The sequence below is a fragment of the Lagenorhynchus albirostris genome, chromosome 16, assembly GCF_949774975.1.
Source record: "Lagenorhynchus albirostris chromosome 16, mLagAlb1.1, whole genome shotgun sequence".
Lineage (NCBI taxonomy): Eukaryota > Metazoa > Chordata > Mammalia > Artiodactyla > Delphinidae > Lagenorhynchus > Lagenorhynchus albirostris.
The window spans coordinates 21,266,161-21,290,502 of NC_083110.1; the positions used below are offsets into that span (position 1 = coordinate 21,266,161).

The 24,342-nt window shown below is 36.3% G+C and overlaps 1 protein-coding gene across 5 annotated transcripts in view; it reads left to right on the forward strand.

The window, feature by feature from the left end:
- TET1 (tet methylcytosine dioxygenase 1) overlaps window positions 1-24,342 on the forward strand; it is a 127,062-nt gene extending 102,720 nt beyond the window's left edge. For 3 of the 5 annotated variants that reach the window (XM_060125459.1, XM_060125462.1, XM_060125460.1), the window contains 7 exons: window positions 2,056-2,267; window positions 6,910-7,060; window positions 7,411-7,497; window positions 11,351-11,440; window positions 13,352-13,489; window positions 15,234-15,582; window positions 20,658-24,342. In XM_060125459.1, coding sequence (XP_059981442.1) covers window positions 2,056-2,267; window positions 6,910-7,060; window positions 7,411-7,497; window positions 11,351-11,440; window positions 13,352-13,489; window positions 15,234-15,582; window positions 20,658-21,670 — 2,040 coding nt within the window. In that variant the 3' untranslated portion in view covers window positions 21,671-24,342. The remainder of the gene's footprint in view (window positions 1-2,055; window positions 2,268-6,909; window positions 7,061-7,410; window positions 7,498-11,350; window positions 11,441-13,351; window positions 13,490-15,233; window positions 15,583-20,657) is intronic. The other 2 variants (XM_060125461.1, XM_060125463.1) reach the window with 1 other exon arrangement.

Sequence of the window (24,342 nt, forward strand, 5' to 3'; positions counted from 1 at the left end):
CGGGGGCTACTCATTGCTGTGGCTTCTCTTGTTGAGGAGCACGGGCTCTAGACGCATGGGCTCTGTAGCTGTGGCGCACTGGCTTAGTTGCTCTGCGGCATGTGGGATCTTCCCGGACCAGGGATCGATGCTGTATCCCCTGCATTGGCAGGTGGTTTCTTAACCACTGTGCCACCAGGGAAGTCCCTCTGGTAGGGTTTTGATTGGAATTGTATCAAATCTGGAAACCAATTTCGGGGAAATTGACGTCATTATAATAATTACTCTTTCATGAAAATGGTATCTCTCTTCATTTGTTTAGGTCTTCTTTAATTTCTTTTAATAATATGTTTATAGTTTTCAAAGGTCTTATACAGGTTTAATACTTGTCTTACTCCTTTTAGACTGCTATGAGAAAATATCAGACTGGGTGGCTTATAAACAACAGAAATTTGTATCTCACAGTTCTGGGGTTTGGAACTTGAAGATCAGGGTGCCAGCATGATTGGTGATCCCTCCTCTCTTTGTGTCTTCACATGGTAAAAGGGGCTGCATAGCTCTGTGGGGTCTCTTTTATAAGAACACTAATCCCACTCATGAGAGCTTCCCCCTCATGACCTAATCGCCTCCCAAAGGCCCCACCTATTAATACCATTGTTGGGATGTAGGATTTATTTTATGAATTGGGGGGTGGACATAAATATCCATATCATAGCAATACTTAAGCAGCTTATTAAACCTATATCTGAATTTAAAGACTCATTATGTTTAATTTTCCATTATTCACTGAAGGAAATATGCAAGATCTGACAAAGGCACAAATACAATGAATACAAAGCATTTTAGCATTTCCCACACAAAGACTGGATCACTATAACTTTGTTGGTTTGACAACATGAAGATTATCTGGTGTAATTTTGTTTGCTACAATATATCATTTTGCGTTTGAGCTTATTTGAAAGCAAATGTATTCTTATTTGGCTGTTAAAGGACATATAAATATAGAAAAAAATTTTAATATACGTAATTGTGTTTAGGGGGAAGGTCCTAAAGCCAACTCTACTCAAGGGATGCCTTGGTAGCAATGATTGTTAACCATCTGGAGTGACAGAAGAAAGTGATATTGGGTAACTAACATCTTAAGAAGTTTCATCTCAAGTTTTTGTAATATTATAGCAACAAAAATAGAATATTAATTATGCTATTGGGTGCTCCATTCTCGTCACAGGGGTGGGCAGTTTCATCATTTACTGATTAATGTGATCAGTCTCACTGTAAATTTGTGATATATGGAGGGACTTTTAAACATAGTTGGATGGTTTTACATGATGTCAATATTTTAATGTAATTTAAAAAAATAAACACTAGGATAAACACTAAGACCACCGGGCAGTATTTTAAATACTTAGGAATCCTTTTTTAGCAACTCATGGTTATGATGCAGTGTAAGATAAAAGGATAAATATTCAAAATGAATTGTTGTAATTTGCATTCTCCATGTCAGGTAGACCACCTTAATCTTATGATAAGTTGGGTATGATAAATCCCTGTGATAGCATGGGAAAAAATCACAGGAATTGCAGGAGTATTGCTTTATGTATTAGTTATTCTATATGGCAAAACCATTTGCCCAAGGAAAACATCAATAACTTTCCTCAGATGCTAAATACAGCGCTCAGAGTTTATTTTTAATGCTGGGAGTACTAGGTTATTTCTACCTAGCTAGATTTGTCCTGTTGTGGCAATTATGGAAGAGCAGATGAGTTAATTAGGCTCTTTTCCATGGGATCTTCTGTTGTCTGTTTTGCAATACTGTATCAACAGTGAGATAAAACACAGACTGCTTCCACAGATTTCTGCCTGTTGTTTGTTAGTCAAGTAACCTTGGATACCCTGTGATGAGTTGTATGGAGGCAGCTAGTCTAACACCTGAAGGTCCTATAGGCTTCAACCCTTTAAGAAATAGTAATTTTTTAAAAACTAAAATGTAATGATGCAGAGCTTTAAAAACAATATCCACTGCATTCAATATTAGGTTTCTTGTTTTCCATAAATGTATGCATTCTGCTTTGGCAGGTTTTAAGAAGAAGCAGCGATGAAGAGAAAGTTCTTTGTCTTGTTCGACAGCGTGCAGGCCACCACTGTCCAACAGCTGTGATGGTGGTGCTCATCATGGTATGGGACGGCATCCCTCTTCCAATGGCTGACAAATTGTACTCGCAGCTTACGGAAAGTCTAAAGTCATACAATGGTCATCCCACAGACCGAAGATGCACTCTCAATGAAAAGTAATCAAATCTGTTTTGTACTGTTTTGCCATTCAGTCTATTATATCATGTTAAATTAACTACCAACTACATATGTTATATGGGAGAACAGAATTTTAGGTATTGTGCAACTAAAGAGTGAACATTTCTTTAACGAGAGACTTGGTTTCATAGTGGGCTAAGACCATTTTAGGATATTCTCCTTTAGAATATTCTTTTCTTGCTTCTCTCTTTGGTACCTGATCCTTCTCACCCCTGGAGTCTGGAGGAGAGAGGTTTTTCTATAAAGGAACAGCTCCTCCATAAGGAATTGTACAATTTTGCATTTCCTATAGCACTGTAAGAGAATATCTGTTTTTCTACAGTTTTCCAATGTTGTCAAACTTGAGTTTTTGCCCATCTAATAGAGGATAAATGTCATCAGTTTACGTTGATTTGAATTTTTCATATTATGAATAAGAGTATTTTTTCATATGGTTAAGAGCATTTGCCATTTGTTTGTTTTTTATTTTTTAAATTTTGTTGACGTATAATTGATTTACAATGTTTTTAATTTCTGCTGTACAGCAAAGTGACTCAGTTATATACATATGTATATATATACATATTCTTTTCCATTTATGGTTTATCACAGGATATTGAATATAGTTCCCTGTGCTATGCAGGAGGACCTTGTTGTTTATCTATCCTATATCATAACAGTTTGCGTCTGCGAATCCCAAACTCCCAGTTCTTCACTCCCCCACCCCTTGGCAACCACAAGTCTGTTCTCTATATTTGTGAGTCTGTTTTTGTTTTGTAGGTTTATTCATTTGTGTCGTACTTTAGATTCCATATGTAAGTGATATCATATGGTATTTGTCTTTCTCTTTCTGTCTTACTTCACTTAGTATGATAATCTCTAGTTGTATCCATGTTGCTACAAATGGCATTATTTTGTCCTTTTTTATGGTCAGCCATCTGTTAATTATTCTACCCCCTATTTCAAAAGGAGTGTTCATTTTTTCTCTCCCTTTGCGATTTAATTCTAAATGCTTTTGCCACTTTGATATTTGTCTTTTTACTTCTGCTATGTCACCTTTTGCACGTTTTCTTTTTAATGTAATTTATTGTATCTATGTTTCCCCTTATTGTGTCTGAATTCTGAGTGGTATTTAAGAACATTTTTCTCTCACGTGAGTTATAGAATAATTCACCCATGTTTTCTTTTATTGTTGAAATTTGAAATTTTTAAAACGTAAATCTCTGATGCATTTCAAATTTATGCTGGACAGAAGTGGGAAGAGGAGATCCATTTCTATTCTTTTTTCCATTTATCCCAATACTACTTACTAAAGAGTACTTCTTTTCCCCTTGATTTGAAATACTACCTTATACAAAAACTGTATATAATGGAGTCCTCTCTTTTATATGAATTCTGTATCACTGTCTGGTCTTTTCACGTACTAGTACCACATTTTTTAAGTTATAGAGGCATTATAATATATTTTAATATTTGGTAAGGCTAGCTCACTATTTTTGCTCTTTTTCAAGGCTTTCTTTGTTATTTTATGTTTGTGCTTCCAAATGAACTTTATAATCAATTTGTCTAGTTTTAAGATAAATCTAATGGTATTTTTAATGGGATTGCATTAAATTAACTTAGAATAAACTGACATTGTTATGATATTGAATCTTCCAGTCCCATAATATGATTTTTCTTTCCATTTGTTAAAGTTTACTTTTATGTTCTTCAAGAGTGTTTTGTGTAGTTTTCCTCATAAAGTTCTTTCTTTTTTAAAAGAAATGTCATTATACAAATTATAAACAAAATATATATCATTCACTCTCTAACCTCCACACAAGATTATTTGTGTACCTTCCAGAACATTCCTTTATGTTTAAAATCATTTCATTATATTTTTGTTAATCTTCCTAATCCCAAGTATGTATACATCACTTATTTTTTGAATTTTTGAATTTTATTTTATTTGTTTTTTATATAGCACTTTCTTATTACTTATCTATTTTATACATATTAGTTGTATACATCATTTTTAATGTTTCTATTTTATTATGTGGATTCACAATAATAAAATACCTCTTGTATAGAAACAGTTCTAAATGATATACATATAAACTTATTTTTCCCAAGAATTCATAAATAGTTTTATTCTATATCACTCAATGTAGATCTAGCCTATCACTTTTAAAAAATTTTATAATTACAGAAATGATGCAAGAATATTTCAGTGAACTCTTATATACCCCTTACCTAGATTCCACAAATGTTAATGGTTTGTTACATACACTTATACACATGGTCACACATACACATAAGCTTACATGTTATTATCATTATTGCTTTTCTATACTTTCTTTCAGAATAATTTGTGAACTAGTTGCAAACTTTATGACTTTTCCCCCTAAATAATACTTCAGAGGGTGTTTTCTAAGAATGAGGACATTCTCTTATTTAACACCAGTACAATTATCAAAACCAGGAAGTTTCACTTAGATAAAATGCTATTCTCTAATTCAAATATCATCTATTCTCCAGTAATACTTCATACTAATTTTCCCCTACCCATGATTTATGGATTGAGTTGTTTTGTCTTTTGGGTCTCTTAATCCTTTTATCTGAGTCTTTTTTTGTGTTTCGTGGCATTTCCTTTTTGAAAAGGACAGGCTAATTTTGTAGACTGTTGCTCAATTTTGGATTGTAGGATTGTTTCTTCCTGATTTAATTCAGTTCAGGAATTATTGGCAGGCCATAATATTAGGAGCTATTTTAAGTCTATTTGTCTCATCATTGGTGATGTTGACTGTTTAACAGAAACTTTTAGGTCTCACAGTTAAGAGTTAAACTACATTTTTCTACTTGTTTGGCGACTTCTTTGAAATTCTGCAATTTCAAATTTACCTTCTTTGATCCTATTTATATCCTATTTTTCTTCCTTTTCAAGTTATTGTAATCTTTTGCCCCTTTAAAAGCATATATTCCATCTTAGTGGAAGTTAGAATATTTGAACTATTCCTCCTTCCTTTTTTTCCTTCATAGTGTCTTAAATGATCCTTTTTACATTCAAATATATCAGGCATTTTCCTGACTTTCACAACTAAAAATACTTATAGTTTTTTTTTTTTAAAGATTTTATTTATTTTTGGCTGTGTCGGGTATTAGTTGCAGCACGTGGGATCTTCTTTGAGGTGTGCGGGATCTGTCGTTGTGCCACGCGGACTCTTCCTTGTGGTTCTCAGGCTTCTCTCTAGTTGTGGCGTGTGGGTCTTCTCTTCTGTAGTTGTGGCGCGCAGGTTCCAGAGCACATGGGCTCTATAGTTTGCGGCACGCCGGCTCCAGTTGAGGTGTGTGAGCTCAGTAGTTGTGGCACCCGGGCTTAGCTGCCCCTCAACATGTGGGATCTTAGTTCCCTGACCAGGGATCAAACCCACATCCCCTGCATTGTAAGGTGGATTCTTTACCACTGGACCACCAGGGGAGTCCAAAAATACTTACAGTTTTGATCTCTAAATCTCTATATTCTTTTTACTCACTGTTTTTTAAAAACGTGTGTTTTTTAATTGTATTTTTTTAATTTAAGTAATTTAATTTTATTTATTTATTTATTTTTGTCTGCACTGGGTCTTCGTTGCTGCGTGTGGGCTTTCTCTAGTTGTGGCGAGCAGGGGCTACTCTTTGTTGCAATGCCCGGGCTTCTCATTGCGGTGGCTTCTCTTGTTGTGGAGCACAGGCTCTAGGCTCGCGGGCTTCAGTAGTTGTGACATGTGGGCTCAGTAGTTTTGGCTCACGGCCTCTAGAGTGCAGGCTCAGTAGTTGTGGCGCACGGGCTTAGTTGCTCCGCGGCATGTGGGATCTTCCCGGACCAGGGATTGAACCCGCGTCCCCTGCATTGGCAGGGGGATTCTTAACCACTGCGCCACCAGGGAAGTCCCTGTTTGTATTTTTAAGTCATATAAGTACTAATTCCATACTATTAGAAGTTTCAAGCATTATGCAAATAGGAACCACAAGGGTGTACATTCCTTCTTTGGTTTCACATCTTTGTGTGTATGTTCTTATCATTGTCATCCTTAGTATAGAGTCATTTTGGGGTTTCAGAAATGCCCCCAAGGTTATAAAATTACTCAGTCGCTGAACGAAACGAGCTTCCTCCTCAATTTTTTCTCATGACATTTATAAAGGCTTTCTTTAAAATTGACAAAGTGATTTCACATACAACACATATTATCCTTAATCAGTCCTCACAGGAGTATATCAATGTCATTTTACAAAGGAAGGATGAAGTCCAAAGAGATAATGAGATGCTTTAATTTTCACTTCTGACAGGAAACCAATCTTGGATTAAAATCCAGGCCCTTTATTTCCCTTCCTTGGACATCTCCAAGTCAAACAAGTTATGGATATATCAGATCTGTATAGTTTGTTGCCTTTTATTTGTATTTACAATCTTGAACAAACATTTCAATTGAAGATTTAGTTATATTCAAGTGCACTTAGCCTTGTGTTGTTAACATAACACTACTTTAAATAAGTAATAAAATAGATGTGTTAAAATCATTTCATTATCCATCTATACTTCTATAGTTATATGAACCTGAAATGTTCTATTTGAGGTATTGTCCTACTTTATCAGTTCATTCCCTTGCAATTACCATCTTACAGTCGTACCTGTACATGTCAAGGAATTGATCCAGAGACTTGCGGAGCTTCCTTCTCTTTTGGCTGTTCTTGGAGTATGTATTTCAATGGCTGCAAATTTGGTAGAAGCCCAAGTCCTAGAAGATTTAGAATTGATCCAAGTTCTCCCTTACACGTAAGTGTCCTTTTTACTTATGAATTGCACAATGAATATATAAGTACATTCCTTTTAAAAAATTTTTTAATCGTAAAAAAATTAAATATTAACAAGTAGTGACAAAATAGTAACTATATGTATATATATATATATATATGAAAATAGTTTAAAATTCTAAATAATGTAGGTAAAGTCTTTAACTATCAACCCAAATTCCAATTGTCCCTGGCTCCCTCCTTCTTCTCCCCTAACCCCAAAGAGAATCACTGTTAAAAAAAAATCTAGAATTTTATACCCAGCCAAAGTAGGAAGAATAAATAAAGCTATTTGCCAACATTTCAAAGACTCAGTAAGTTTACTACCCACAGCACTACTATGAAAGAATTACTAAAGGACGTAATCCAGAAAGAAGATATATGAAACCGGAACCAATCTGTCCGGAACACGAGGCCATGGTGAGCAAAGAAATTAGTCAACCTTACTGTTAAGTTTAAATAAGTTGAGTACTTACATTTTTTTAATTGAAATAACAATAAGTATAATTCAATATTCTTATCAAATCAGGGGTGGGTAGGTAGTGGGAGGGGGTGGGGCACCTATATAAACTAAGTGTGGTAATGTTTTATGCTTTGTTTGGAGTTGGGAGGATTTAGATACTGATTAACTCCAAGATCAGTGTTTTTCAAACTTTGTGCTGTGACCATGAGTAAAAAACATTTTATAGTACAAACAACTATACAGGCATATATATATTCAAGTAAATAAATAAAACAAAACAATACTTCACCTTATTATATGTAGCAAAAATAATATTTAGATATTAAAAAGTTAATATATCCTATATAGTTATTGCTGAGGATCACTATGATTCAGTAAAATATTTTTTATGAAATTTTATTTCTCTTTTAAATGCTAGTTTTGACCTACTAAACTGATTTCATGGTCCACTAAAGAGTCATGACCCACAGCTTGGAAAACACTGCTCTAGATATTGTCAGAAAAACATATTTGAGAAGTGTATGTTTAAAAATTTTTTAGGTGAATATGAATAGAATTTATAACATTTGAACTAGTGGTGGAAAAAAAATCCATTCATCAGTCAGCAAGGTTAGTTTAAAAAATCATTAGGGGCTTCCCTGATAGTGCAGTGGTTAAGAATCCGCCTGCCAATGCAGGAGACACGGGTTCGAGCCCTGGTCTGGGAAGATCCAACATGCCGCGGAGCAGCTAAGCCCGTGAGCCACAACTACTGAGCCTGTGCTCTAGAGCACACGAGCCACAACTACTGAGCCCACGCGCCACAACTACTGAAGCCTGCGTGCCTAGAGTGCGTGCTCCTCAACAAAAGAAACAACCGCAGTGAGAAGCCTGCGCACCATAACGAAGAGTAGCCCCCGCTCACCGCAACTAGAGAAAGCCCTCGCGCAGCAAGGAAGACCCGAAGCAGCCAATACATACATACATACATACATATATACATACATACATACATATACACATAAATAAATTAAAAATTTATTTAAAAAATCATTAGGATACAGGATAAATAGGAATCGATAAAACAGCAGGAATTAATCTAATTGTATCTATAATACAAGGAATATAACATACAAGGAAAGCTCAGAATAAATAAATAATCCCTTTAAAGAGACAATCAAAATTATTTGGTTTTTCTAGAGTTCCCATTTACTGTAATAAATGAAGGAAATGACTCTAGACAGAGAACTATCCTTTGCAGATAAAGTACCTTAGAAGAAATCTGACAAGAAGTTTATCAGAACTTTAGGGAGAAAACTATAAAAATTGCTAAAAAGACATATAAAATACCTGATAATGAGAAGATACCATGTTCAAAGGTCAGAACACTTGATAATGAGATGTGAATTCTCCCTTAAAATTTCTTTTTCCAAATAAGTATCTGATAAAGCTGTTAGTATACAAATATATTATTTATATTGACATGACTGTTAAATTTTTATTCTATAACAAATAACTCTGTTATATAATGAATGTAAGATCAGTTTTTGCTTATGGTTATTATTAACAATGAGTAATGTTTATGTAGTGTTTATAATACAGGAAGAAGCATTCCTCTTTCCAGGAACTGACAAAAGGCCAGTGAAGCACAGCAGGCAAGGGAAAGTGAGGTGCATAAAGCGACCTTGTAAACCATGTCAAGAATTTTGGAAGATCATTGAAGACTTTTAAGGCGGAGAGTGATATAATTAAACTTTTCTTTTTAAAAAGGGATCTCTCTGGCTGCTCTGTGGATTGGAGTTGGCCAAAAGTTGGTATAGCAAGATGGGCTAGCTTTGACAACAGTCCAGGGAAGGAATAGTAGTGACTTAGAATATGGCTGTGACAGAAGAAATGATAAGCAGTGGTTGTTCTGGAAAGATTTTTTTTAATTAGGTACTATTCCTTGACATAGGATATGCTGAAACAGGACCAGGTTTATAGAGGCAGATTATTAATTCAGTTTGAATGCATTGGCTTGGAGATTCCTAAGAGAAATCCAAGTGAGGTTGTCAGGTCATTAATAAGAACCTGAAGAACCTGAAGCTCAAGGGGTGGTCTGTGGTCCAGGTGGTAATTGTAGGCATTGATGTGGAGAAGATGGTCCTAGAGATGAAGTACAGGGTGAGAAGGGCAGAGGGATGTAGGTTTGAGCCCCATTAGGTAAAGATCTGATAAGAAATCTCTATCCGACATATTCATTCTAATGAAACCATTAGAAAGTCAGGATTTTTACAATATGAATAAACAACCTACATTCAAAAATGATACTAATAATCATCTATTTAAGTTTCATTTAATTAGCTTCTATTTGCCTACTTTATTTCATTTCCACATAATAAATGAGATATTCCATAAGATGACAAATTGCCCAGTCTGACTTGTGACACTGAATGATTCTTAATACTCTATTAGCAGTAAAACACAATTACCCCACCCAATATTTCAAGTGTTATAAAATATAATAAAGTCTTTTTAATAGGCATTTAAATAATAATTCCTGAGTTTTCCTCAAATTTATAATTAATGTGTGAGTATAGCTAGGAAGTGTTTTTAAAGTAGGGGTCTGACCTCCCTGACTATATTTATTAAGCTACATTGAGTAACAAATACATAATTAGACAGATGAATGGAACAGAGCAATCTAGATATAGACCCTATATATACATGAATATCCTTTTCAATGAAAGCACCAACATAAATGAGTAGGAAACCAAAAGGATTATCACTGATGCTTTGCAGTTGCCAAGACTGAGGCTTGTTAAAAAGCAGTCAAGAATTAACTTCCTGTGTCTATATTGGCTTCGGTTTTTATAATAGTCTGCTTCATACCAGAGGTGACCTGGTCCACATGAAGGCTTCCTTCCTGAGTTCTAGGCATCCACCAAATCTCAAATGAGGCGGAAGCCTTCAAACCTTCTTAAGTCCTTCATTCATCCCTGCTGTCAGTTCTCCATCACTTGTCTTCCTTAGATGTGACTGATCATTTATCAAGTCTCTGACTTGGTTTAGGATATAATCATCTCTGAAAAACTACCACAATGGTTTTCCAACTATTGTTGCCAAAGGCTGCTTTCTCTCCTTCGAACCTCATGCTGTCATCAGTGACAGTTTTAATATTCTTGTCATGACGGTTTTCCTTTGAAAAAATCTTACATGTTTCTACTGTCATTAGAATCTAGAATCTTGAAATGGTGTTAAGGCTTCTCCACAGTCCTATCAGATCTTCCTCAATTTATAGCCATTCCTGTGTAGAAAAGAAAACACTGGTGTTAGACAGCCCATTGCCTACTTATTACGTTTGAAGCTCTTAACACAGGATCTGATAACACGGTATGTGCCTTATGTGTGTTGCTCTCCCATCTCTGTTATAGAAACTTGTTTCACTGTCAGAATTCTTCCAAGTCTCCACTTGTTAGCAGGAAAATTGTCTTGATTTACTTCAAGTGCCCTGTACTATTGAATAAATATGAAATATGGTTCTTGTTTTTAACAACATGAGCAGTTTTGCAACTTACCTCTAACAACAGTTAGATTTCTCATTAGCTGATAACATAGACTTTTAATTTCAAAAGACTAAATTCAAGCATAACAGTGACTAATAGTTTAGATTTTATGAAAACAATCCATGTCATTTTCTATGGTAGCTCTTTTATCTGGGTAAGTATGAACCGTGCATCAACCACACATCAGCAATGATGTATAATTCATTCTCATATGTTATATAATAAACTCATCACTCATCTTATATGTTATTATGAAACAACTTTTATGGACTGTCTCTTCCTTTAGGAAAAAAACCTTGAAGATAATTTACAGAGTTTGGCTACAGAATTAGCTCCAATTTATAAGCAGTATGCTCCAGTTGCTTACCAAAACCAGGTATGTTTTGGTTCCTTATACAGTACTCTTAAACATGGTTGAAATTTATATCTAAACAATGTCATTGTTAATAGAAAATTTTTTCAAATCTGAACTTAATGTAGATCTTTTATCAGACAGCTTAAAAAATTGTCTAGCGTTTTTTAAAAAGTCTATTATGGGGCTTCCCTGGTGGCGCAGTGGTTGAGAGTCCACCTGCTGATGCAGGGGACACAGGTTTGTGCCCCGGTCCGGGAAGATCCCACATGCCGCGGAGTGGCTGGGCCCGTGAGCCATAGCCGCTGAACCTGCGCTTCCGGAGCCTGTGCTCCGCAACGGGAGAGGCCACAACAGTGAGAGGCCCGCGTACCGCAAAAAAAAAAAAAAAAAGTCTATTATGGCAATTGAATTAAATCTCCAGAGTGACAAAGTTATGATTGTTTCTAGGAATAAAACGTATAAAAGCAGAAATGCATCATCAAGAAAGTAATTGGGAAGTGGTGGAGATGGGGAGATGTTGGTCAAGGGGTACAAACTGCCACCTATAAGATAAATACGACCTGAGGGGGGCTTCCCTGGTGGTGCAGTGGTTAAGAATCCGCCTGCCAATGCAGGAGACACGGGTTTGAGCCCTGGTCCGGGAAGATCCCACATGCTGCAGAGCAACTAAGCCTGTGCGCCACAACTACTGAGCCTATGCTCTAGAGCCTGCGAGCCACAACTACTGAAGCCCACGAGCCACAACTGTGGAAGCCCGTGTACCCAGAGCCCGTGCTCTGAAGCAAGAGAAGCTACTGCAATGAGAAGCCCGCGCATTGCAACGAAGAGTAGCCCCCGCTCACCGCAACTAGAGAAAGCCCGCGCACAGCAACAAAGACCCAACACAGCCAAAAATAAATAAATAAATAAATTTATTAAAAAAATATGTATATGACCCGGGGATCTGGTGCCCAGCTTGGTGGCTATAATTAACAATACTATATTATATACTTAAATGTTTTAAAGACATCCTAAATGTTACTTCTACACACCAAATAATCGTAATTATGTGAACAGATTGCAATGTTCACTAACCTTATTGTGGTAATCATTTTGTAATCCATACATGTATCTAATCATCACATTGTATACCTTAATCTTACATATGTTGTATGTCAGGAATACCTCAATAAAACTGAGTTGGGGGAACACATTGTTTTAAAAAAGAAAATGAAAAGACCACCACAGATTGGGAGAAAATAATTGCAAATCATATATCAGAGAATGGAGAAAATAAGTGTGTAAAATACCTAATTTTAAACATAGGGAATTCCCTGGCAGTCCAGTGGTTAGGACTCTGTGCTTTCACTGCTGAGGGCCTTGGTTCAATCCCTGGTTAGTGAGCTAAGGTCCTGCAAGCAGAGTGGCGCAACCAAAAACCAAAACAGAAACATAACCAGAAGTCCATATTTTTTTAATATTTAATAAAAATTAAAATATTTATTTGTATTATCATGAATGACAAGCTCTCTGTTAAATTCCAACCTTTCATTTAAAAAAGTTATTAATTTACTTTCTATACTGGTTCATGAATATATATGTACATCTACTTTATATAGACATTGAAAACTAGATACATGATCAAAGCATTGTATTATTCTTTCTTCCTAATGAAATATTTCAGGCTACTGTTCTTGTTTATCTACCCCCAGCAGGTGTTAATGCCCTCACCTTGCCTTCAGTGATTGCCACTTTAATCCATGTAGCCTCAAATTCTTTACCCTGAATATTACTAAACTAGACAATCACTAAAATAATATACTGTAGTGTCAGATATCTCTGAAATTATAAAGTGTAATTAACTCATAAACTTTATCAGAAAGTGAGTTTTACTCTTTATTGAAGGTGATTCTTTCTATCTCTTAAAACCATGGGTCATACATTATTTTTCAGGTGGCGCTTGAACACGCTGCTCAAGAATGTCGGCTTGGCAAGAAAGAAGGTCGTCCTTTCTCTGGGGTCACTGCTTGCCTAGACTTCTGTGCCCACCCCCACAGGGACATTCACAACATGAATAATGGGAGCACGGTGGTATGTACCTGGGTGGCTTTTGATTCTAAAGGCTCCATCACTGTACATTCAAGCTGAGGTCCTTAAGGATGATTATTTGTGACAAATCCTATTTTATGTCTGTTCCACATAGTATATATCGATAGTGCTCCCAAAAATTTACAGAACCAGCCTGAAATACTTTGTTGAAAGTCTTGAATTATACATTTAATTGTGGTAGGTTTGTTGGGATGTAGAACTACATGATTATTCAAAGCAACCATTCTGTGCTATCAAACTGGTAGATAGGAAGTTAAGCAACTTACTCTTTCTTGCCATCTGTACTTCAGGTTTTTTGTGAGGGAACCGTGCCAAATTTACCATCCTTTTTATTAATATTGGTTCTTAGTGCTCGTATGTAGAAATATTTAGAAGAAATATTTGCACATATATGTGCATACTATGTTTATAGCCATGAAAAGAATCACATGCCCATAGCAAGAAGTCAATCAAGATAATCTTAAATTAAGAAGAAGACCACAGGAAAAATCGTGCAATAGTCCTTTTATAAGGGAAATGAGTTTGCTTCAAGTTGTTCTCTTCTTACCTAGTAAAACAGATTAATAGAACGTGATTACCTCTATTTCTGCACTACACGATTTTGGCCTCTTAGAAGACATAGCTATGATTATTACATTCTGATTGGAAGTGTACCGTCTGATCCATCAAAAGGCAGCCTTCCTTCCGTGTTTGCTCAGTGAGGTCTATCAGTAACAGATTAAGGAGCCAAAACAACTTTTTCCCTATCACACCTTTTCACTGATGTTGCCTATGGTCTCTGAGACCAATGTTATTTCCAAATGCTGAAATTTTATACATCCATCCAGATGAATCTTAGCCAAAGAGTGATTCAACATCATGCTTGGCTAGTACATTTTATGTGAGTTGCTCTTCATTAGAGAATATTAGTGATCAGGTGGGATTAGGTTCAGAGTCAAACTAAGTTTTAGTTCCTCTTCTCATGTTTGTTTGTTTAATTATTTATTTATTTTTGGCTGTGTTGGGTCTTTGTTGCTGCGCGAGGGCTTTCTCTACTTGAGTCAAGCGGGGGCTACTCTTCGTTGTGGTGTGCGGGCTTCTCATTGCGGTGCCTTCTCTTGTTGTGGAGCACGGGCTCTAGGTGCACAGGCTTCAGTAGTTGTGGCACGTGGAATCAGTAGTTGTGGCACACGGGCTTAGTTGCTCCGCGGCATGTGGGACCTTCCCGGACCAGGGCTCGAACCCATGTCCCCTGCACTGGCAGGTGGATACTTAACCACTGTGCCACCAGGGAAGTCCACATTATTTAAGTATTAAGAAATAGTGTGAAAAAAAAAAAAGAAATAGTGTGATTTATAAGCTAAAGTAATATCTTTTTATTAGTTAATATTTAATATGAAGGTAGTGAACAATTCAGTGACTGTTCCTTAACTTAGACAATGAAATAAGATGGAATGTAACAAAAAAGGTGACTTAAAATATTATAAAATGCATAAACATGTATAATATGTGCTTACAAAATCAACTCAACATTATACTGGTCTGCTTACAAACAGTTAATAAGTTATTCAAATTGAAAAGCATTGAGTGGCTTGATATATAAAATATTTTTCCAAAATGAATGAATATACCAGCAGTAACCAACTGAAAACAGTTCCCTTTCACAATAGCAACAATAAGAAGGTAGGAATATCTATTATGAATGTGCAGGATCTCTAGTTCCCATTTCATGTTTTCTTCCTATCAGGTCTGCACTTTAACACGAGAAGATAACCGCTCATTTGGTGTTATTCCTCAAGATGAGCAGCTGCATGTACTTCCTCTTTATAAACTTTCAGACACAGATGAGTTTGGCTCAAGGGACGGAATGGAAGCCAAGATCAAATCTGGGGCCATCATGGTCCTCGCACCCCACCGCAGAAGAAGAACACGATTTACTCAGCCAGTTCCTCGTTCTGGGAAGAAGAGAGCAGCAATGATGACAGAGGTTCTCGCACATAAGATAAGGGCTGTGGAAAAGAAATTTATTCCTCGAATCAAGCGGAAGAATAATTCAATGACAAACAACAGTAAGGCTTCATCGCTGCCACTTTTAGGTAAGGCTTATTGAGCCTATAATTTTCTGTGCACAACTTTCACTGGCAGTTCAGTTTGCACTTGTCTTTGCATCTTATTTTTCTTTATTGTCTTTGCCACTCTCTTAGGAGTGAGGCATTATGAAAAGAAAAACTTTAGATCAGATATCTACCAATCAAGTTAGCCAATTATTTTTATATAGGTTGTTTAGAGTTTAAACTAAAACAGTGAATATATTTCCATGTACTTGCCAAAATTAAAAGCCAACAAAAAGGTGACCCATCAGTATTTCTTGGTATTTTTTTCTCTATTTATATTCTTTTTTTAAAAAAAAGCAAAAACGAAACATGTTCTTATCGTTTGTTCCCCAGCTATTTTGAAGCAAAGCCCCTTCTCAGCATACATAAAATGACATCACTTCCTTGAAGTCTTACTTCATCAGCTTTTTTTTTCTTCTTCATCAGCTTTAGCATCAGTTTAAGTAGTCCATTCAACAAATATTACTGGGCACTACTTTGAACTGTTCGAGGTATCGGAAATGTAGCAGTGAATAAGAGGGGACATAGTGCTGTGAAAGAATTCCATTTGAATAGGGTTGTCAAAAAAGGATTCACTGAGAATGAGGCATTTGAGCAAAGTCCTAAAGGAAATGAGGATCAGCAATGTTTTTATTTGGAGAAATAGCATTCCAGGTAGAAGTGGCAAGTGCAAAGTTCAGGAGATGGGAATTTACCTTGAATACTTGATGTAAGCGAAGAGGCCAGTATGGTTGGAGCACAGTGTGAAATGGGGAGAATTGTAGGATGTGAGATCAGAGGAGTAAGAGGGGCATCTGAGCCATTCATCTTGGGCTTTGTAGATTGCTGTCAAGACTTTGGCCTATATTTGCGTGAGAAATAGAGAAGGGCTATAATCTGACTCAAACCTAACATCCCAGTTACTGGATTGAAACTAGAGTCAAGTGGGGTAGAGAATAGAATAGTAGGGTGATCGTAAACAGGCTATCCTAACAACTCAAGAAAGAGATGATGGAGCTTGGACAATAGTGACTAGTGAGGAGGACAGGAGAAATGTCTGATTCTGGATGTTTTTAAGGTAGAGTCAATGGGACTTCTTTTCTTTTTTTTTAAAATTACTGTATTTTATTTATTTATTTTTGGCTGCGTTGGGTCTTCATTTCTGCGCACAGGCTTTCTCTAGTTGCAGGGAGTGGGGGCTACTCTTCGTTGCGGTGAGTGTGCTTCTCACTGTGGTGGCTTCTCGTTGCGGAGCACAGGCTCTAGGCACGTGGGCTTTAGTAGTTGTGGCACGTGGGCTCAGTAGTTGTGGCTTGCAGGCTCTACAGTGCAGGCTCAGTAGTTGTGGTACACGGGCTTCATTGCTCCATAGCACGTGGGACCTTCCTGAACCAGGGATCGATGCCGTGTCCCCTGCATTGGCAGGTGGATTCTTAACCACTGTGCCACCAAGGAAGTCCTGGGGATTTCTGATAGATTTAAGTCTGGAGTGTGGACCAAAAAAAGTGTCAAGATTTACCCTGATGTTATTGGCTGGAAGAAACTGGAAGGATGGTTAAACCACCAACTATCATGAGGAAAGGAGGGAGAAGAACATATTTGACAAGATAAAGAGGGAAATCAGAGGCCCACTTTTGGACATGGTAAAAGTTCGAGACACCTGTAGACATTCAAGTCTAGACGTTAGGTAAGCAGTTGAATAAGAGTGTAATTCAGAGAACAGGTTCAGACTGGAGATAAAATTTAAGAGGTCAACTGGATAGAGATGGTATTTGAAGCCTTGAGTGTGAATGAAATCACAGAGAATGAGGTGAAAAGGAAATTTGATCGAGGACAAATCCTGGGAATTTTCAATTTGTAGAGGTTTCAGAGATGTGGACGAACCAGCAAGAGAGACTTAGACTGGGAAGGTGTGGTGTGGTAGGCATGAAACCACAGAGGAGTGATCAGCCCTGTCAAATGCTGCTCCGGTGGCAAGTGAGAGGAAAACTGAGATTTTATCTTTACATTTGAAGATGACTGCTAGAGCAGAGTGCAGAACAGTGGTGAGAATGAAGGAAGTAGGTTTATAGGGAAATGGGAGAGAAATGGAAGACATGTATGTCGGCTATAAAGGGGGTCAACTGAATGGAGTGAAGGTTATAGAGTTGAGGGTTTTTTCCTTAAATGGAAATTTAAAAAAAGGTACAAAGTGAGTGAATTACATAATGAATTCCACTTCCCTCATAGACTCCTAGTTTAAAAGTTTTTCAATACATAGCCATTCTATGTCATCTATACCATTACCCAGGCCACATGGGTATGAAAATATAAAGATATGACTTGTGCAGTTTTTTGTTGTTGTTGTTGTTTTTGGTAACAAATTGTAGAAGTCATATCTTACCCACTGAAGCATCTTCTATATGTCACTAAAAGAGAAGGAATCTTGATACCCACAACACCTAAGACAAGCAAACAAAAATCAAATAACACCTTAATACCAATCAGTGTTCAAATTGCTCCACTTGTCTCCTAATTGATTTTTTGTTTTTCACATTTGGTTTGTTTAAATCAGTATCCAAACGAGGTCACACATTATATTTAGTTGATATGTCTCCTATACATTTTCTTTTAATTTAAAGCTTGCTTTTCTTCTTTTCCCTCATTTTTTCATTTTTCATTATAGCAGAAACCATTGTCCATAGAGGCAAATTCAACTTCAGTTTAAAAAAAAAAAAATTACTATGGCCAGAACAGTATCTGTGATTTATATACTCCTATTTCTTCACATCAGGAAGTACATAGTGTTTGGTGTGTCTTTTTGTGATGTTAAGACTAGGTCAGGGGACTTCCTCAGAGGTCCAGTGGTTAAGACTCAGCGCTTCCACTGCAAGTGGTGCGGGTTCGATCCCTGGTAGGGGAACTAAGATCCCACATGCCGCATAAAGAAAAAAGACTAGGTCAGGTGTTGTTAACCTAATTGACTGATTATAATGTTCCCTAACAGCTTTCTACCTAATGGTTTTAGAAACACTTATGGTCATATTACATATTCTTTATTTCATTAGGAGTTTGTCATTCTTTTTCCACTTTTTAAATCTTCTTTTAAAAAGAAATTGTCCTTGTAATAACTTGTTAATTCTGAGGTATGGGTGATTAAAGAAATCAGAATAAATGCTTAGCTATTTGCCTTTATTCACCAGTGTTAACAAAACAAGTTAGTTCCCAAGCATCTTCCAGTGTGATCAATTGTTTTTCTTTTTTTTTAATTTAGTATCATTTTGAACTTATGTCTTTTTTAACATAGTTTATATTTCAATGTATATTAAGAAGGGGTTTTTTTTTCCACTATATTTGAAAATGCTTTAAAATCTTCAAATTCATATGCTTTCATTCAAATTCCTGTCTTGGATCAGTAGAAACACTTCAAGGTGGCTTCTGATTCTTTTGTCATGACCCCGATTGTCTTTGGTAACTTCCTTAGTTTCTGTTCTGACAAGATGTTCCAGGTTCCTCTTATGTAATCCTGCCCCATATCTAAAATCAGCCATTCCTCCAAGGAGCCTAAAAAATTAAAAAACACTATTAATTTAAACTGACATTCAAACTAAGAATTACAGTGTATTCTTTAACTTCTTTGATTTTTATATTTTTAAGAGAAGTTGTTTGTTTAAGATGAGACAACTGACTGTGCAGACATTTATATAGCACTGAGAAAGATTCAATAGAGATAGTGAAGAGGCAAGGCAAGGGACAATTATCATTCCTTTTTGCTTGTAGTTCCACTTTACAGATATTTAATTTAGGTTTATTTTAAGATTCACATATCTGGTTCCATGCTGCTTGTAAACAGTAGTCATAACATTTTCATCTTTGTGTCATTTCCTAATAGCATCTTTACATGCTATTCTTTTATATATATATATATATAGAGAGAGAGAGAGAGAGAGAGAGAGATACCCTGTTAGTAGCCAAATGCACAATATTTGGCCTAAAACTTCTTGTCCTTTTGTAATATTACCCATGAAAGCTTTTTTACAGGTTTTTCCAATTAAATAAAAGACTCATCATATTTTAAATCTTTCCTTCCTGTGAGTTGTACTTTGTTGACAACTTAACCTCTAAAATAGTAGATGCAGCCACAGATAGTAGCACAGATTTCTTGATATACCGCTCTTTGGGTCCTGTATATAAGTTCTCTTTAGACATGAGAATTATTGTGTCTCCAGGTTATATCATCTGAGGGAAAATTGCAGATCTTCTGAATTAGATAAATGTTTACTATTATATTAATTATTTTAAAACAAGACAACTTTGCTATTTCTTGGTCCTTAAAATCTACTACTTTTGCCTTGCAAACATTTTATTAGAACATCAAAACAGGGAGAATGTCCTCAAGAAAAATGTTTTCATTTGATATTAGGTTTGTGTGGATATGTCAGAGCAGATGGCCCACCTTTTGTCCAATGTCATAATAATGATCTACCTACTTGGTGAGAAAGAAACAGAGCTTAAATGCACTTGTTCTGAGGGGTAGGAATAGCTTATTTATGTGACTTTTCTTTGCCTAATAATTAACTTTGCCGGTTATGATGCTTTCATTACTCAGAAATCTTTATAAACTGTTACTTTCTTTAACATTTTCGAAAATGAGATCATGCAATACCTAAAATGTATCTAAACAGCTCTTTGGGTAGTGAAATATCGCTCTTGGTCACCATATTATCACTTGCACTGTATTCTGATGTATGGTTTTAATATTTACTTCATAGCCAATTGGTTGATTTCCAATATCTTACCATTTTAGACAATGGATATCCTTCTGGCTAAATTTGTGAACTTATTTATGATTATTTCCAAAGTAAATAATTTTTTAAGAAAAAAATATTGGGTGAAAAAGCATACGTAAACTACCTACAATTTTTAACGTGTGCATATGTCAGGCTTAAAGTAAATAGAACAAAACTGGACAAATTGCCGCCATCAGTGTTCTGTTCTGTGATTCTCTGTACATCTCTTTAAAAATACTGTTTAAAGACAACAGCTACCAAAAGTAGTTTGTATTTATCTTCACATTTGGTGTCCTTTTCTCTGTTTAGGGAATAAAACAGAGACTGTGCAACCTGAAATAAAAAGTGAAACTGAACCCCACCTTATCTTCAAAGGTTCGGACAACACTAAAACCTACTCACCGACCCCATCCATTCCTCACCCAGTGAAAGAGGCACACTTAGCTCCAGGCTTCTCCTGGTCCCCTAAGACTGCTCCAGTCCCAACAGTTCCTTTTAAGAATGATGCATCAGTTTCGTACGGGTTTTCAGAAAGAGGTAGCAATCCCCACTGCACAATGCCTTCTGCAAGACACAGTGGTGCTAACGTAGCTGCTGGGGAGTGTGCTGAAATTGCACAGCCTGGTGAAATGGTTCCTCTTTCCACCTTGTCTACTCCCATGACAGATTCCCCGGCTTATTCTGAGCCTCCCACTGGTCCATCTGAGCAGCTAACTTCTGATCAGCCAAACCAGCAGCCCCCGTTCATCCCTTCTCCTCATGAACTTGCTTCTTCTCTGGCGGAAGAAGACGAGCAGCATTCTGAAGCAGATGAGCCTCCGTCAGATGACCCCCTATCAGACGACCCCCTGTCACCTGCTGAGGAGAAACTGCCCCACATTGTTGAGTATTGGTCAGACAGTGAGCACATCTTCCTGGATGCCAATGTTGGTGGGGTGGCCATAGCGCCCGCCCACGGCTCTGTTCTGATCGAGTGCGCCAGGCGAGAGCTTCACGCCACGACTCCTGTCGAGCACCCCAACCGGAATCACCCTACACGCCTCTCTCTTGTCTTCTACCAGCACAAAAACCTGAATAAGCCCCAACACGGCTTCGAACTAAACAAGATTAAGTTCGAGGCGAAAGAAGCAAAGAATAAGAAAACTAAAGCCTCCGAGCAGAAAGACCAGGCAGCTAACGAGGGTCCTGAACTGTCCCCTGAAGTTAATGAATTTAACCAGATTCCTTCCCACAAAGCGTTAACATTAACCCATGACAATGTTGTCACCGTGTCCCCTTATGCTCTCACACATGTTGCGGGGCCCTATAACCATTGGGTCTGAAGGCTTTTCTCCCCTTCTTAATGCCTTTGCGAGTGCAGTGTATTTTTTCAAGGTGCTCTTAAAAGAAAGTCATGTTGTCGTTTACTATATCTTCATCTCACCCATTTGAAGGCTGAGGTAAAAAAAAAAAATGGGGGGTGGGTATTTCTTAACTGTGACTATATTTTGACAATTGGTAGAAGGTGCACATTTTAAGCAAAAATAAAAGTTTTATAGTTTTAAATACATAAAGAGATGTTTTGGTTAGGTGTTAACCTTGGTAGAATCACTCAGTTTGGTGCTTTAAATTGTTTACTATGAAACGAGTCATTTTTAGAGGATTTTAACAGGTTCATGTGCTATGATGTAAAATTAAGACACACAGTGTTAACTCTACACAGCTTCTGGTGCTTAACCACATCGACACAAAAATAAGCTGAATTATTATTTCATGGTGCCATTGTTCTAACATCTTCCAATCATTGCTAGAAACTCGGCATATTCCTTTGAAATGAACCAATGAAATGTTTTCTCTCTTAAAATCTCTCTCCTGTATAAAATAATTCATTATTGTTGGTGATGGTTGGAGGCTGTTCATAAATTGTAAATATATATTTTAAAAGCACTTTCTATTTTTAAAAGTAACTTGAAATAGTATAGTATAAGAATCCTATTGTCTGTTGTTTGTGCATATTTGCATACAAGAGAAATCATTTATTCTTGCTGTGTAGAGTTCCATCTTGTTACCTGCAGTATGTATTCTAATCATGTATATGGTTTGTATTTAAATGAGTCCTTTCTCATTCAAAGATTAGCTACTTATATAAAATAGTTAGGTCATGCAAAAATGGTTAATTCTCTCTAAAATTGGAATTAGGAAGCATATTACCGATATTGATTAACTTTTCTTTGGAACTAAATAAGAATGGTCTCTTCTGATTTATTGAACAACAATGGCCCTAATTTACTTTCACCCCAGCTTTCTCAGTATAATCCATGAAAGGTGTTTCCAAAAGGAGATGAGACATAACAGGATTCTGAAGAGTCAAATGCTTCTAAAGTTTCAAGGTGATAAAATACAAAAATTAAGTAGCAAGAACCTTATCCACCCCAAATTGCCTTATTCATTCTGAAAGTCATTCTGGTCCAGAATAAGAATAAATGTCCTGTAGAAATATTTTGAAAATAAATTCCCTATCATCATCATCACACACACACCCCCACACTGTAAACAAACAGTAGGAATGGTATTATAAGCATGGTTTGTCCATTAAGAGCTAATCCAAAGTAGTTCATCTAAGTATATTGTTCTGGGGAAATGTTAACTCATGTTCTTCTAGGTAATGGGAAAATAGGCATTCCATTTAGTTTAGTCCCCCCCCCATTATTTTTTCCCATTACTTTATTAACTCATTTTATAGCAAAACAAAAGTAATTGCCCAAACAAAGAACAAGAAGAATTTCAATGAAATACTTGATTCTGTTAAAATGCAGAGGTGCTATAACATTCAAAGTGTCAGATTCCTTGGGAGTATGGAAAACCTACTGGTGCTTCTCCCTTGGAAATGCCATAGGAAGCCCACAACCGCTAACACTCACAATTCTGGTGCAAAAGCAAAAGTTCCAACAAGCTCTCTAAAGGAAAACTCATTGTAACTTATATTAAAATAATATATGGTGCAAAGTATCAGTTTCAAGCTTTTGACTAATTTTGACTAAAGGAATATGAAGGGATTGTAAATAACAAAATGTCCATTGATAGACTATCATCTTGTCGAGTAGATTTCTGCTTCTTGAATATGTAAAATAGAGTAATTCATTGACTTGTTTTAGTATTTTGTGTGCCTTAGATTTGTTTTAAAACATGTATATTTTTGTGAGCCTAAGGTTACTTATACATATAAGTATATAAATAAGTGATTGTTTATTGTTTCAGCTGCTTCAATAAGATATTACTAGTATTAGACTATCAGGAATACACCCTTGTGATATTTTGTTTTAGAATTTAGGCCTTAGCTCCCACTAGAAATTATTTCCTCACCAGATTTAATGGATAAAGTTATAAGATCCTTTATCCATCCACCCATCTATCCATTCTTCCATTCAATTTTTATTGACTGTCCCCCAAATTTAAGTATTAGCTTTTGTTTTTCTTTGTCACCACCCATGACATAGTAAACTTGAAGAATTAAAATCCTAAAAGATAATCTAACACATTTTTCAAAAATAGCAAATTTCCTTCAAAACAATCCATTGTGATACATCTGCAGCAATTCAAATCAGTTTGTCACCAACTTTAAATAAATTCCTTAACAATCTAAACCTGAAGCACCAATGTTGACTTAGGGGAATATTTGGATTTGTGAAGTTAGTTGCAATTTACCAAAACAAGTACATGAAAATACCCTATATCAACTAAAATATTTCCATTCTGTTATTGTAAGTAACACCATGAATGGCCTGCCTCAACTGATAACCCCTTGGTGGGACCCACATATGATTCCTTCCTTGTTGAACTCTATTTCCTAAATTTCACAGTGTACCATCCCGTTGTTTGCCCTGTGACTTTTTTTTTTTTTTTTCAAAGCTCATGCTTATTCAGTGTCCTGCAGCATTGTGATTGTATGCTGGCTATACTGTTTTTAGAATGCTCTTTCTCATGAAGCAAGGAAATAAATTTGTTTGAAATGACA